The following is a 17861-nucleotide window of genomic DNA, read 5'->3' as shown; positions in this document are numbered from 1 at the left end:
AATTCAAAATTTGAAAATAAATTATTTTAGTTTGAGAAATAACGACATATGGTATTAAAAATAAATTGCAATGTAGGTGCAGCTCCAATACAATGATGAAAAGCAGAAAACCACATACAAATACTATATTCATTAATATTATCTTACCAAGTATTATTTATATAGCATTATGGATGGATTTCAATAACTGGTTTTTAAAAATACTTAATGATGGACTGGACTTAATTTCATTTGGTAATTTATTGTATTCATCCAACCCTTTGAAAAATAAAGAATTCATGGCACTTCTCCTATTTGTTCTGTATAAATGCAAATTAGTGTGATTTCTTGTGGCATATTTGTGCACTTCTGAATTTAAACTAACAAATTCAGAAAAATATGAAGGTGATAAGTTATTCAGAATTTTATATATATAAATGTCATAGTTGAGTAATACAACCGTACAGAAACTGGTAGCCACCGCAAGGTTTGTAACATAATTCAGATTTCAGTGAATCTATTCACTTTTGAAACAATTCGCATACCGCGATTTTGAAGTTTTTGTAATTGAGATGTTTGATTTAGATTAAACAAGAAAATAATAGGAGCACAGAAATCAAAATGTGGTTGGATAATCGTATTATACACAGTAATTTCAGACTGAGTGGATAAATTACCAGAAATTCATGCAAAGAAATATGGTGTTTTAGATATTTTTTAACATACATAATCGAGATGATTGCCAAAAAGTAATAAATTATCTAACTAGAATCCAAGATATTTGATACATGACACAATTGCAATGTTTTCATTATCGATTTGTACATTTATTTCATTGAAATTAAGGTTGTTCCATTCATATTTTGTTGTAATAATCATTCCTTTAGTTTTCATTTTATTCAGTTTTAATTTATTTGCCATGAGGTGCACATTTACATCCTTTGATGCGGCATTCATTTCATCAATAGCTTTATCTCAGCTTGAATCGTTGAATGCCAATAGTGTATAATCTGCAAATAAATTTATAAAATCAACATTTATAAACGAGTTTGTCATTCAAGTATAACATAAAAAGCAGAGGTGCTAAAACGCTACCCTCATGCACACCTATATGTATATCCAATTCCTGTGAGATATTATCTTGAACTCTGACTTTTTGCTTCCTATGGGATAAATAGTCAGATAACCATTGGTAAACATCACCATCAATGCCATAACCTCTTAATTTTATTAGAAGAATATTACGATCAATTGTTTCAAAAGCCCTCTTCAGATCAAGAAAAACAGCTATTACAAATTTATTTCACTAGTTCGGACTTCCATTGTCTACTATATAAAATGATTTGAAATCCCTGAAACAACTAAAAAAGAATAATTAAAAATGAATAGCTGAAAATAACAATTATATTAAGCAAAATAAACCTGAAATGAAATAATAGTGAAATAAACTACAAGTAAAAATAGTGTGCTTGAATTGGTGAATAAGTTGTACGAAACTGGGTCAGTGGCAAATTAAAAAAGAACAAACTCCTGAGTACTGAATAAAGCAGCGCAAACTGAAATTTTGGGAATATTCACTGCAGAGCCCACGAGCTCATTACGATCAGTATCAGAACAGACGGTAATGCCACAAGAAATTGTAAGAAAAGCATTGAAAATGTATAAATTTCATCCTTAAATGCAGATTCTTCAAGAGCTCCATGAGGATGATTATGTTAGAATAGATTTTTGTGAAATCATGACTCATCTTGTCAATACCATCCCTTATATTCTGTTAAACATCTGTTTCAGTGATGAGTGATCAGTTTTTCTGAATGGCAATGTTAATAGACAAAATTGTCGCTATTGAATTGACGAAAACCAACACCTTTTTCTGGAAAGGCATACACAACACCCACAAAAAGTTAATGTTTGGGCTGGTATTCTTGGGAATGCCATTATCGGTCCGTTATTTCTGAAAAAAACTTGACTAGCAATATGTACTTTGAAGAGACTATCGATCGTATTATAACTCACGAGCTAGAAACTCAAATGGATGCAGAAGATAGGTAATGAACTTTTACAGGAGGTTCTGTTACATTTTCAGCAGGACGGTGCTCCACCACATTACTTTTTCCCTATCCGACAGTGGTTAAATGACATATTTTCGGATAGATGGATTGGCAGAAGGGGAGCAGTTGAATGGCCTCCGAGATCACCGGATAATGCCCTTGGATTTCTTTCTTTGGGGCATCTTGAATCCGTTGTTTATAAAACACTACCTTCTGATATTAAAGAACTCAAAAAACGAATTACAGCAGCATGCCAGTCAATTCCTAGTGAAGTTTTCCGCAATGTTAGAGGGGAGTTCGAAAACAGACTTTATTACTGTTAAGAGCAAAATTCTAATTACATGTGTGAGTTCAGAACGCTATTTTTCGGAAACTGATCATCAAAAAATAAAACACCAGGGTATCATTCGAAGCAGAATTGAACGCCAATGAAAATGATGTGCCTCAATTCCCCTTCCCATTTATCATTCTAAAGGTAATTTCTATCAGTCCTTGGGGGATGAACCACGAAAGATACACATATTCCTTGACTATAAAATTGACCTGTTTTTTCGATTCCTCATATTATTTACTGGAAGGAAGATATTAGGTGTGGGAAGTTTTAAAATTGACAGCCTGTATATCATTATCAAACTAATGACGAATGGTGCATGCAAATTTATACTTTTTTGTTATTCTCAGATCCAATTTTTAATCAATTAAACATAATATTCATGAAAAGTTTACTATAACAGTATCCAAGTTCAAAGAATAATTTTTGTTGCTGCCAAGTTATCATAACCTATTACTGAATTTCTGTTTTTTCTCCACATTTTCCAATGGGATGTCCATCCCTATAAAGACGGTAAAAAATTTAACCTTTCTTTCTATTGAATTCGTCCGATCATTGAATATCACTGTTTTGGATATATATTTTTTCAGTTGTGTTATTGAATGGAGGAGTTCACATTAGGTTTCATTATAATAGTTCAGTTGGATTCTTGTTTCAGTACATAGTTAGATAGTACGTAGATTAAAAGTTCAATTGTTTTTCTTCTTCCATTCCTTTCCTTTTTGTTTTTCTTATATATTATTCGGTTTTTTGAACAATTATTATCAGTCCTCTAGTCGTTCTTTATTCCATTCAGTCCACATTATCGTGATCTGCCTTTCTATTTATTTTGGGATACTAATTAGTCTGATCTTTATCTATCTAGTTCTTCACCTTGCTTCTTCATTTTCTCATATACTGCAGCATTTACGAGTATATATACAATTGGCAGTTTTATCAGTCTGAAATAATCTATTTCATAAATTCCATCATCATTATTCACAATAATCGTTTCTTCTCCAATTTGTTCTGAATTTTGTTTCTCTGAAGGCAATTGTAAATATACCTACTCATTTAACAATTGAATATTTCAGCATTATTTCGATCATACTGTATCATTATGTACCTATTGTCCAAATTTAGATAATTAATTGAATATTCCTTCATTTTAATCTCTTACATATGTTTTCAGATTTTTATTGCTTTTTTCCTAAAATTGTATTAGCATATTATCAGGTTTCGACTTCAAGTGAATGTTATGACTGAGTTCGATGTTGAAAATCTCTGAACTGATCTAAACTCTGATTTTCCTCTGCCGTCAAGTACAATCGAGTAATCTCTCATTTGAAATTTACAATAAAACTAATTGACAAAATTTGTATTCATATATCATTTTCACAGCGCTTGAAAGGTAGTCGATTAAAATTAAACGGTAATTGATTATATTGGATTCCTCCCAAACTATCAGTTATCGTAATGAATTCGTATATGTGTTTCATGTATGCAATTATTTCAAATTGAAATGATTACCCAAATTGATATTATGTGCTTTGGCACGGGATATATAGGTCGACTTTTATTTATTTCATTCATTTGAATACTTCTGGTGATAAAAAATGACAATGAGTTGAGGTTATTACAGTACTGTAATATTACAGTACTGGGAATATTTGTTCCAAAAATGGGTAGTTTTCCTACGATCATCCCTGCAGAAGTTCTTCCAAATCCTTCCAATTCCACAATTCCTTCCAAATTCACAACAAATTTCATCCAAATGCCTCACTGGCTTCTAAATATACAGGTTGAACCAAATTTCGTACCATTTTGTAATGATTGGATATAATTGTTTAAATCGACAAAGTAGTAACAATTTTTTTTTCTAAAAGTAAAAATAAATATATTTTGAGAATCAAAACAATGTGTTCATAATAAAAATAACTTATTGTATTTTCATCCGAAAATGAAACTTTTCACAAATGATGATCGACTGTATTGCCAAACATGCGCCAAACTAACTGATTGTTATAAGAAAACAAAAATTGGTGAGACACCAGTCAATCTAATAATAACAGTGATGATCTTCAAACATGACTCAACCTCTGACGGAAGCATCAAACTCTTACGAAGGTTCGAAATAGATGTACACTTCAATCTAGCAGACCACTATTATAATATTCATGCAGGCATTGTTTACTGTGGTTGTGGCGTTGAATCTAGTCATTATTACGCCTTGGTCAAAAATGAAACGGACTGGTTCAAGTTTGAAATTAGTCGTGTCACTAAGTGTTATGGCGATGTATTGAATATATTGAAGCCTCTGGAGACACTCTACATTTTGTTTTATGAGAGAGAGGACATTGGCAGCTGCAGCTGAAAAAGCAAATGCACCACTGGAATCAATAAAAGTCGTCACGGAGCGCCAATTAATTTTTGTTTTTGTTTTTTAATTTCATGATTTGTATTTTGGAAGTGTTATTACGTCGTTCCATACATAGATAATCTACATACATAGATAATCTAGAAGTAGAACTACAAGAGAACAGTATCAAGTCCTCTTTGTTTCCATTTGCTCATTAATGAACAGAGCAAGGGTATAAATTATGCTGTATCGCGCTACGATGGGTCTTGCCGCCCCTTCTCTCCAAGCATTCTGCTGTCCTTATCACCCCTGAATTTAAAGTGTAATTACGTCATTCCATACATAGATAATCTAGAAGTAGAAGTACATGAGAACAGTATCAAGTCCTCCTTGTTTCCATTTGCTCATTAATAGACAGAGCAGGAGGATAAATTATGCTGTATCGCGTTACGATGGATCTTGCATCCCTTCTGTCCAAGCATTCTGCTGTCCTTATCGCCCCTGAATTCAAATATCAGAAGTATTAAGACTATTGATATGACTGGTGTAAATGTTTTGTGTTTCTGTCTGCCTCAATTGTCAACAATGTGTCATTCTTTCACGCAAAAAAAACTGATAAGCAAGAGACTTATCCCGTCAGCCGGATATCTCAAGAGCAAACAAATACTGTAAAAAATATACTCAAATGAGTTCTGCCTGCCGATATCTATAGAACGTGTAACAAAAACTTGTAAGTGATTTAAGTGTTTTCAATATAACACGAAAAAGTGAGGCTGTTTTGAAGCCTACCCTGAGAACTGAAACCAACATTGCAGACCAAGAATATTGAACCTTCCACAATCGGAAAAATAAAGCTAAATTATTAGAGAATCTGCTGGAATATAATAAGAACTCTTCTAACGAAATGCCTTTGAAAAAATTGAAAAAATTTGTTTTCAGTTTATCCGAGAAATCTCCAGAAGAATTGTTGGTCTGAAGTATGAAGTATAGTTTTTTCCAACGAATTTAACCTTATAAATGGGCATAATTTCATACAGGATGAAGTACTCATTCATAACCTATTTGATGACTTCTTCTATGAGGTTATTTGAAGATTGAAATTAATGGGAAATGCCATACTCAACCGGAATTTATAGATTACGTAATATGAACGCAACGCAAACCGTTCCATAAAATCAGATTCACGTGCATTTTCTATTTCTATACCCTGTATTGATATTATAGATGTGAAAGTTTATGAGGATAGATAAATGTATGTATATACGTATGTTTGTGGCTCTTTCACGCCTAAACCACTGAACAGATTTAAACGAAACTGTTTACATAAATACAGCTTATACATCAGGTACAATATACGAAGGTTTTGTATAATTTTAGTCATAGCTCCATTGGAGTTACATGCAGATAATGTACCGTAGAATTGTTTATCTTAAATAGTTCTGAATAAAAGTTCGCGATTGCATATATCTACCACATTTTAGAATATTTGTCAAATTCTTATATGAATTGATTCAATTGTCGTTTCAAGTATTTAATGTAGATAGAATTTGTTTTTTACACTAAGTAATTTGGACGAATCGTTCAAAAGTTTTCACGATAACATTAACTTGATGCAACGCAGTAGGTCATTACGCATCGCGTCTACTGAGATGATGCGCGAGGGTAGAGAGGCGGTCTATGCAGTGAAGCGCCATCGCCGAGAACGTGACCCGAACGCGGGCAGGCGCGTTAAAGCAGACGTCGTTGACGGTTGTGTTGGTTTTGCGAAATTTCTTTATAGGTAACATAATTCGATTCTGGAAGTTATTCATTACTTAGTGCAGTTCGCATATTTTTTTACTTACTGTAATTTTTAAGTGAAAATATAAATAACTAGTTGTCGGCCCGCACGGCACGGCTTGGCCCGCAAAGAATTTGGTTTGTCACATCAAGTTCCGTGACAGATCATATAGTTACAATATTTTTTATCAACCCAAAACTCCAGGTTTCCAAATTCAAAACTGACGAAATTCGATACAATTTTTGAACGCCTATTTTTTCCCTTTGGGGGGTGGAAATTCCTGATTCTCTTTCTTGATGCGTATTTTCGCTATACAAAGAACCTACCTGCATATTTCAAGATTCTTGGTACAGAAGCTTCGGCTATACGTTAATATAAGAGTGTCAGTCAATCAATAAGTACTCACTTATAAAATACTAGTTGTTGCCCGCGGCTTCGCACGCGTAGAATTTGGTAGTTGTAGTACTAATTAGTACTATGTTGCTGTATGACTGCTGCTCCAATGTTTTGACAGAATCAGAATCAACGAACTTAGGCGTGCGCAGCGTTATAGAATAGTGCTTTCAGAAAAGTGTTCTACAGCGCCATCTAATGGCGAGTTACAAAAAATCATGTCAAGTTTCATCACGATCGGTTGAGCGATGTAGAAGTGAGACCCTACCCTATGTGTTATTCCAGGTCATGATTTAATTATATACCAACCTACATTTGAATTAGTTGAGCTGTTCAGGCGTGAAAAAGTAAAAAACTTAAATACATACATCACATTCATCCATACTCACAAACTTTATGCATTTATAATATTAGTAGGAGTAGAATTAGTAGGATTACCAATGTATTTCATTCTAATCCTTTCAGTTTTTTTCTGCTGATGCTGTTCATCAGTGTATAAGTGGGTACCCATTGATTGACTTACACACTTTAATAAGTGTGTAAGTCAGCCTAAACAGCTCAACGGATTCATTCAAATGTGAGTTGGTAAATAAATAGACCATGACCTGGAATAACATATAGGGTAGGTTCCCACGGTAACGCGGGTAAAACAGCGGGGAACAGCTAGTATTTTATAAGTGGGTACCTATTGATTGACTGACACTCTTATATTAACGTACAACCGAAGCTACTGAACCTAGAATCTTGAAATATACAGGTAGGTTCTTTGTATAGCGTAAATAAGCATCAAGAAAGGGAATTAGGAATTTCCACCCCCCAGGGGGAAAAATTGGAGTTTGAAGTTCGTAATGAATTTCGTCAGTTTTGAAGTTGGAAACCTGAAGTTTTGGGTTGATAAAAAAAATATTGTAACTATTTGTTCAAAATGATATGTCACGAAACTTAATGTGACAAACCAAATTCAACGCAGGCGAACCCGCGGGCAACAACTAGTTCATTTATAAATGCAGTTTAGTAAACGCAATAACTGTAAGGTAAAAGATGGTTATGCTTCATCTTTTGTGGAATTTTGACTCATAACCAACCCATCAGAGCACGGAATTCCTATTTTCAACATTCGACATTTTTTGACAGTTTACTCAATTTTTTATTCACTGCTTTTCAATCCACCTTTTTTATCATCAACATGCGTGAAATTTGAACAATCTTGAAAGTGTTCTTGTTTTGGATGGAAGCTGCGATGCGTGAACGTTTGTCCTTTTGCGTTACGGTACGTCCTGCGTTGCGTTATTCAATCTATGAATCCAGCGTTATGTGAACACCAAACAAAAAAAAAACTGAACTTCTGCGAATCATCAATGATAGTTACATAATGAAGGATGTACGTCACAAAAATATATTGAACTAACTGTATTGTTCCTACTATAAACCATTTCTCTGACCTTTTATAGTGCGATTCTCAGTACGGGTCAGATGATACTCAACACACATAGTCCCAGAATAGGGATCGATTTAGCATTCGCAGTGGCGATTTATTCAGTGAGTAGAACCAATAACTCACTCTTAGCAAAAGGCTACCATCTAACCTTCGGTTTCTTTGTGATTTTGTTCACGAAATGAAGCTGACACTACTTAATTTCCTACCGCTCTGTAGATGATTACTCGATTGATTTATGAGTGTTTCTGTTGCACCCAAACAACAAACATTTTCAAGTGCAAAGAAACTTGTACGAATGTCTGTCGAATATGTTTCAACATCTGTCATAGTATCAGCAAGAGTAGTAGTTTCCAAAAATTGGGCCTTAGAACTCAAATTGCTGTCCTCAGTCCAATTAATTTTGATAAATATAGCCAAACCAATAAAATTAATAAATTCGAAAGAATCGTGTACACTATAATAATATTTCGTTACAGGTTCAAAGAGAGTAGCTTGGCCACCACCAAACGAATCAGGACCAGATAGTCCATACGTGGAACAGAATTCAGTTTCAGCAAAGGTAATTTACATAATAGTAACAACTAATAATACTGAAAATAACGATGAAAATAATAGCCTTCATTTAACATAAATTTTAGGCTGACAAATATAACAAACTGTTCATAAACGACATAATTCTCATAAAACCTTTCTGCTCAGTTCAACTAACTCAAAATAAAAATTAACAGTGGAACCTCTGGCGTACAATAAATACAAAAACAAGCACCTTTTCCAGTCACCAGAACTTCAATAATCTTCTCGACGCCCATTTTAACAACCAAGTTGGCGTCTTTGGGAGATAAAGAAGAAATTACTGTTTTTGGATTCACTTTACGCCAGATGTTCCAGTTTGACTTTTTTCACAATCGGAATTGATACCTACACAACACAAATGTAAGAGTGGCATGGTTTGTTTTTCCAAGAGATCTGTTCATAAACACATTTGTCCGCCAAATGAGCAGGTTGTCCAAAATAATCCAGTTGATTTATGTATTTTTTGACTTATTAAAAATACGACACTTATTGCTTACGAGCCAAAGCAGTTGGCAATAACTTTAAAAATAACTGTTGATTTGTGGTGAGTTTCGATTTCAGTTACAGTTATAGTTTCTTTAGTGTACGAGTATCTCACCTTTTGCTAATTGGATATAACAGTTATTTGTAGATTGTGATTGTTGGAATTAGACACATCATCTTTTCGCTAAGAAGTCGACTAATCGATCAATAAAAGTATGAAGACTGTATCTTATGTAATACGTATAATAGAATAAAAATTTCGAAATGGATTTTCGAAACATTCATCTCTTTCAATGTACCCACACAATAGGTTGTGGTAAATGACTGTCGAAATGCCGGAAAACAACTACTTTCCCGGATAATACCACGTTGGACATTGAATTATACCCGACACGACAGACGTTAATACAAGAGACCTTACAAAGGATATTCTTGCAGATGCTTCTCGTTCATCCAGTAGCAGAACCACGCTGAAATCAGTCGAGTAGATAACCTACAGACCGGTTTCTAGTTGCTACCTATCATCAGTTCACAAAAGATCCGATGCGAACAGCAGTTGTCTGGGACTCTACGGCTAGGCTGTCTGTATAAAATCTTCGTTCCATGAGATGTTCCTTGCCCGCTTTTGGGACTTCGTCCACGAGATGGAGCTGTTGCTACTTTGCCTAAGGTTTCATACATAGGTACAGTCGAGCCGCGTTGAAGTCAATCGAGTCTCAGGCACAATGCTGATTTGGGTCGGATCTTTCTTGCACTGATATGAAGTTACAGGTATAGTCGAAGTGAAAGGTATTGTACATACTCAAAGGTGTCGGCGCTCTCAAAGGCAAAAAAACCAATACATAGAAATGAACCCGCTGCGAACTAGTCTGGAACTGAAGAATTGGTGGTTCGAATTGGATAATTTTTACCAACCGAGTTTTATGATTGGCTGAAGAGTCATAAAATTGAATTTGAAGTCATGTTACGGTGACGAATAGAATGAAAGGATGGTTATAACCGTCATGTTGTCAATATTCAGTTCAGGAACTGATCGCGATTTGAGTGTTGAAATTCGATATTGGTGCAGTTATAATTACTTAAAATTTTTCTTATCTGTTTGAAATGTGTCGTTCCTTGAAGAGTACTAATAGTAATAACGAGTGTGATAACAACGCAGACTTTTCTCTGTGTAGTGGTTCCAATAGCGATGGTGAACAATGCGAAAAAGTTATACCAGTGAATAAGATTCGGATGCATTTGAATATTGAAACACAGAGAATATGTTTCAATGTATATAAGAATATACATATCTCAAGTTTGGTTTCGAGGAAAACAAACTATTACAAGCAATATAAGATTTGACCAAAATTCCTTTCTCAACTGTACGTAAAATAGTCAAAAACAAACCTTATGAACGCAAGACGCGATGTGATACGGGATTACCAAAACCTTTGGATGTGCATCTAATAAAATCATTGAAAGAAACAATATACGACTGTTACAAAAGTAATGAGATTCCTACAACTGAAATCATAAGAAAGAAATTGAATACTTCCGGCCATAACGTGAGCTGCTGTGGCAAATCTCTTTAGAATTGGATAAAGAAACAAGGTCAGAAATGGATAAAGAAAATAACAAACAAACGTCAATCAGTTATGGAAAGGAGAAAAATAGTGGAATTGCCTAACAAATACTTAGAACAAATAACTAAATACAGACAAGAACAACGGAAAATGTTCTTTTTGGGCGAAACTTGGTATGACACTCACGGAACAGTTACGAAAAGGTGGACTGATAGTTCGAGAATGTGTACGCCTAACATGCCTGCAAACAAAGAATCGCGACTAATCATTGTGCATTGCGGAGGAAGTGAAGGATGGGTTCAGAATTCTTTGAAATTATGTGGAAAAAAACTTGAGGACTGCAATGTTGACTATCATAAGATCATGGAAGCTAATATGTTTGAGGAATGGTTTGAAAACACATTGATCCCAAATTTGGATGCGAATAGCGTAATAGATCTTGACAACACTTCCTATCATTCGCGACAGCTCATCAAAGTACCAAATAAAAATTCGAGGAAAGATGAAATACAAAGTTTTTCAATGGATAACAGTTTGTATTTTGGAAATAACTATACCAACAACCAACTACTTGAAGTTTTACAGATGAAAACATTTGAAAAAGTGTATGCCCTTGAGAGTATTGCTGAAAAGTATGAACACACACCATACTGAGACTTCCCCCCTATTTTTGTGTTTTCAATCCCATCGAGTTGATTTGGGGAAAATTCAAACAAAGCATCAGGTGTCAAAATAACGCTGATTTACAGGTAAAATTTTTTCAGTACAAAATTGAATCTGATGAAATACTAACAACGTTCATTGTATACACTTATCATGAAATTTATACGGTTTTCTTGATACACGTTACGTAAAAAAGACAATTTTCTACAAAGCAATTTTTTTCACCTCACGTTTTTCTATGAAACATTTCATTAAATGTTCTAAACCGTACGACCTAGGAAAAAAGTGTTGAGGATTGAATTATATTCATATATAAACCTGTATCGCAATTCAGTCAGAAGTTTCACCAATTTTAGAAATGTTTGTATTTTTTTGTAATTTTTGGAAAACCGGTTCCAGCTTAATAATTCCTGATATTAAATCTGTTATCTTAAAAGCTAGCATTGAAAAAAAAAATGCTACTGAGAAGCTGAGTGAAAAATTAAAGTATGTTATACATATTTCTAACAAGAGATCTTCCTCTAAAGATGTTTGTGAGTAATTGGTAATGAACCCAACTGTTTTCTCGTTATTGATCCGACCATCACGAAATTAAAAAATATTCCTCAAAAAATACAAAATTCCAAAGGTTTTTTCTTAGAGAACGACAATGAACGAAAATATTTTTTTCCCACCAGGGTGGACCTCAATACCCCTCTCAGTCACCTGGCTTACAGCAGAATAACTACCAACCCGCCCAGCAACGGCAGGTTTCCCCTAACCCGATACACCATCGCTCACCGCTGAAGCCCCTCGACGTTTCGGCAGGTGGTTCATCGCCATTGGCCTCTCCCCAACTCAGCCAGGGCCCTCAGGGTTACAGACCCTCCACTCCCAGCAAAGGCTGGGCGCCCGTTCATTCTCCCGTTTCCACTCCCACCCAACCGTCTTGGCAGGCTCCCTCGAGTCAGGCTGCAAAATTTCAGGCTGCTCATCAACCCGTTTCCCAACCAGTTTACCTAGGCCAGCAATACCAGACCTCTCCCCAACCGTACAAGCCTGTTCCAAATCAATATCAATCCTCCCAGCAGTACCAGTCTCCTCCAAAGCAATTTCAAGCTCCCCAGTATCCTTCAAAACCAGAAGTTGCTCTATCTCAGGTATGCAGTTTTGGAGAATGACATCATAATTTATGGAAAATTTTATACCAGTGTAAGGATAGATGAAACCTCCACAAATCGTAATTGGAGTTGCAATTTGTCTATCTAACGATAGCAACTCATTAGAATTATTCGAAAGAGATATTGGCCCCTATATATCTAGGTTCATATCTAATTGTGGTTATTTGTGCCTCGAGTAGATTTCATATACAATAATTGATCGAGAAAAAACTTATCGCTTCTGAGTAGAATGACTTCTCAAGAATTTTGTGGGATCTGTTAGCAAGAAAATCAATATGCCCTTGCCAACCTTTTCAATTATATGCAATTTATTCCTTATCAGATTTCTTTACAGACAATACATTCCTAACAACTTCTTCTGAAGTGTATGCCTGTGACTTTTTAAGTTCACTTATCAGAAATGTCCTTGAATTAACCAGTTAGAAAAATACATACCTAATAATGGACATTCGTAATAGCAAAGGCCAAACGACCATCGGAGGAGTATGCCCCTGCATAATCGAATCAGCACAAATGGTTTATAAATATTTTCTCCTATTTTTTTTACCTGGGAGCGGTCTGCTTGTCCATTCTCATCAGTTTTTTCAATTTCCTATGATACCCAAGTCTTAATTATACAGGTTTTGTTTGTATGATCATCTTCGAAACATCTTCGCACAAAGAAAAAATTGTTCAGTAAGTTTTGGCAATTTGTATATATCAGTATCAAAAGTGTGCCCCTTCACGTACTTGGCCAATTCCTCCTCATTTTGGTCCAAATAATGATGTTCATGAAAAGAATATAAAAATAGTTTTCCTTCTAATTTAACAAATAATCACAAAATTCTTGAGAAAATATGTAACCCATTAGATAATTTTTGGCTAGACAAAATTCTCAACGCATATGTTGAACTATAGATTAATTTTTAGAATTTCGACGATTTGTCTAGATTTCATTAATCCTTCAACTGAGTTAATGGCACAGTTTGGCTTGAAGAAGACTGAACAGCAATGAAATAAAAAAAATTCGAGAGTTCTAATAGGAAGTCTAGAAAGTCTTCAGCAGTCCGCTTTATGTAAATCGCGTCAAAATACTTATGGACACTGAAGGTTCTCAAGATTTCTTTTGAAATTTCGCAAATTGAGAATGTGATCGCATGATACACCTGTCTTTTCCACATTTTATTTTTTCATGGGTCTACCATGAAGGTTTCTATACCAGGTTTTTTTAAATAAAAAAGTGTTTGTACGGCATTGGTAGTCACACACTATGTTATATTTTTGTGGAAAAATACCTTTAAAATAAATGGAATTGGGAGAAAGATCCCATTTTTTCTAATACGTATACGAAATAGTACCTAACGTTTTTCTGAGAAATTAAACAGTGATAATCTTTCAAACGGAACTAGAAACCAAGATCGGATAAAATTCACATTAAAAAGTACCATTTTTAGTAATTTTTGGTGAAAAAGGCAATAATGTGACGTCAGTTGTCGTCGAGAAGCTGCTAAAAATTATTTTTCAACATAAACGGAAGTCACGTGATATCTAGTTTGATCGCTCAGTGAAGCCGTTCCTGGATATTTAGCAGTTTTGCATTTTGTTGAGAATCTGCAAACTGAATATACATATCGAAATTTAAAAAATTTCTCCAGTTTGTTCTAGTGAAATTTCGAAATATTCACCATTCACTTCCTGGCAATAATGAAGTCTGTTGACAAATCAATTTTTCACATATTTTTTTTAATAAACAGTATCTGAGAATGATTATACATAGTTTTATACAAGTAGTTATCTTTCGCCATGTTTGGTGGGTTATTAAATTCATTCATTTTGCAAACTTGAAAAATCTATCAATATTAATTACGAATCGAAAAAGGAGACGATAAATACTCAATTAATGAGCAATTTGAAATATACGTCATCATGAGTTTGGATCATATTTTGTTATCGATAGTAATAATTTAAAGATGCTGAAAAGTTTTGAATAACGTAAAAACAACGTAATTTTTTTTTCATCTTCTATGCTTGAAGAAAGTAAAATGACAAATCAACAATTTTTTTACAAAAATAAAAATTGTTCGAAACATCAACATTTTTGTGCGGCAACTAATACAGCACAAATAGAAATAAAATACAAAATCAATTAGTCGTGAAGAATAAAATAACCTCACCCCATAAAATTATACATTTTACCCTTTAGAGCTGATCATCAGTAGTAATCAAACTGACCTGAAGATTTTCAAAGGCTTTATTTTTATTGAAAATTTCAGCTTCAACCCCAACTCTTCCATATGATTTTACGTTTATCACTTTATGTACCAACTAAGTCATACGGCATGATGAAATAAGTGAACCTTGTTGTTGATATAAAAAACTAACTCTATTTAGGCTAGTAATTTATGATTTTTACAGATAAAAGTCGCTTTTCTTTTTTTTTTCCTGTCTCATTTTTGTGCAACGTTGAGTTAGGAAAAATCGTACCTAATCATACTTAGTATCTAACAAAACCTCTCAACCCACGGCATTATGCTGAAACTCATTCTTTAGTATACTGTCAAATTCGTACATTTCCAAGAGGTGTCATAGGTATCATATGTACTCCTAAAAATATAGCAATAGCTTGTAGTTTAGGTAGGTATAAGTGACTGGTGTTCCAAGAACCATTTACGTTTGAACATATCGGAATGTTACATTTTATCATTTTCTAGAAAAAAGAATATAATAGAATTTTCTTATGTTATTGACAGCATTCCAGTTAGTCGAGTAAATGAGATGACAGATCTTGGAATCACTTTTGATTATAAATTCACTTTCACTTCCCACATAGACCAGGCTATTTCATCAGCGAATCGATTGTTGGGCTTTATTATAAGGAGTACCAGAGAATTCAAGAATATTAATACGATTATAACACTGTTTAATGCCTATGTGAGGTCTAAACTAGAATACGTGTTAATATGGTATCCAATTTACGATTGCCACATACATCATATTGATGCTGTTCAAAAAATATCTGTCTTTCAAGGTCACAGGAATATATCCTCAGAAGTGAACCGACTATTCTATCCTTCTGAATCAATTTAATGTAATATCTCTGAATACACGACGACTTTTTGTCACAATCTCCTTTCTTCACAAACTACTAAACAATAATATCTCGTGTGCCCCTCTTTTACAAATGATCAACTTCCGCATCCCACGCCTTAATTCCAGATACACGATATTTTACTGTGATCTTGTCAGAACAAATAACAGGTTGCAAGCACCAGTGTCAATACTTTGTAACAACTATAATTCAATATGTGATATGTGCGATATTAATCACAGTTCTCAAAGTTTTATTTTAAAATGTATTCTCAATAGAACCTTTTAACTGTGATCACTTTTCGCTTCTTGTGATATATTTCTATTTCTACTTATTTTTTTTTAGTTGTAGCAATCTTTTTTTTAAACTAATTATATATTGCATATATTTTCATCAACACCTTTGTACATTTCCTGTAATTGGGTGAATGCCTGTTGGAAATAAAGTGCTATCAATCAATAAGGTTGTGAGCATCAAGATGCTGGACGAAATTAATAAAAATTCTCATAGGTATATCAACATGATCCTTTTATAATGCTTCACATATTGGAAAAGGTTTTATTTGTTTCAACAAATGCTTATGAACTTCTAGGTAACCAAACCAGTAGAACCACCACCATCAACAATCACACTCCGCTCGGCAGCTCCTGTGAGCCAGGCTTCTCCACCAGTTTTCAATTCTCAACCAGCCACGGCGACCCTAAAAGGTAAACAACTCCATCCTGTGAATCATCCTCGGATTAGACAAGAATTACCAACATTTTCAAAACGTTAGATAGTCAAGACGTTTCCAAGAGCCTGGAACATATCTCGAATCGTGCAAATGTTTTTCGCGGCTATTTATTTAATGATAGAATAAAGTTAAAAGATGATTTTTGTCTCTTTGGAATAGGAATTGATTTCTAAAAATGAAGCAGTTTTTTCTAATATGTTGACGTTTCGACTGGATAGTAAAGGAATGAAGTGTCACAATAAATAATATCAATAATATAATCAAATACATCTACAATCATAAAATCAAAAATTTGCAATACCTCAGGTGTGAACGTTATGTCACATTAAAAACCACCAAAACAGTCGCTAAATTTCAGATGCAATGCAATAAATTTAGAACATAACCTATTTGCTAGCAATACCCTGAAAATGACATCAGCTGATGCTAGAGTAGAGTATAGTACCTACTTTATTTGACCATTTTATATGCTTTAGTACATGTATGGCAAGTCAGGAATACAGAAATCTGTGTTCGGAATTACGAAGATAAAATCGTCAACTGAAAAATAATGAAAGTGAAGAGTGTAGGTTAACTAAAAGCACAAATATAAACATAACAAACCGGAAATTTTTCGTCGATATATGACAATGGATGAAATATCGATCACTCACTTCATTCCGGAATCAAAACGATCGTTATCTGAGTGGAGAGCAACTGGTAAACCTCTTCCAAGGCGGCCGAAAGCACAACAATCGGCTGGAAAGGTTATGGCCTCGGTATTTCGGGATGTATTTGGAGAACGGAAATACCATCAACAGTGAATATCATACAGGACCCAGTGGCACCTACGGCCTGATGAATTCGACAATTGCGGAACTAGCCAATCCTCACACCTATGCTCAATCCCTGAAGAGCTGGGATGAAATCAAAGGATGCAATCTTGCCAGGATCACCATGGGAAGCTGTCGCCGAAGAAATATCTGGCGATGACCAGGAAAAATCTACGCTTAACAGTAGGATTTCTGATTGGCCACTGTCAACTAAGGAAATACCTCCACAATATGGGGCTAGTGGACACACCTCTGTGCAGGATGAGTGAACAGGAAGATGAACCTGTCAGGCATGTCATAAGCGGATGTCCGGAGTTATCATCAATGAAAGAGTGTGTGTTGGGCGAGCTTGACCTACACCTGCCGATATAAAGGAGATGTCTCCCAGAGACCTGTTCACCTTCCTGGAAAGGACAGGATATACGATGACCTAGGGAGACAACTACTTGGGAGGATGTACAATGGGTCACATGCAGCCTAAGTGCTGTGGGCCTA

The 17861-nt window shown here is 34.6% G+C and overlaps 1 protein-coding gene across 5 annotated transcripts in view; it reads left to right on the top strand.

Annotated features, from left to right (window-relative positions):
• The window catches only part of LOC111503180 (uncharacterized), a 72090-nt gene that overhangs the window by 51790 nt on the left and 2439 nt on the right, over window positions 1-17861 (top strand). For all 5 annotated transcript variants that reach the window (XM_074174306.1, XM_023157419.2, XM_074174305.1 and 2 more), the window contains 3 exons: window positions 8787-8869; window positions 12272-12733; window positions 16414-16528. In XM_074174306.1, the coding sequence (XP_074030407.1) occupies window positions 8787-8869; window positions 12272-12733; window positions 16414-16528 (660 nt within the window). The remainder of the gene's footprint in view (window positions 1-8786; window positions 8870-12271; window positions 12734-16413; window positions 16529-17861) is intronic.

Source organism: Leptinotarsa decemlineata, unplaced genomic scaffold (assembly GCF_025532065.1).
Source record: "Leptinotarsa decemlineata unplaced genomic scaffold, Ldec_3_MD MMD2_tig00000576_RagTag_RagTag, whole genome shotgun sequence".
Classification (NCBI taxonomy): Eukaryota; Metazoa; Arthropoda; class Insecta; order Coleoptera; family Chrysomelidae; genus Leptinotarsa; species Leptinotarsa decemlineata.
The sequence above is the reverse complement of the archived record's forward strand: the minus strand, read 5'-3'. Positions and strand labels throughout refer to the sequence as shown.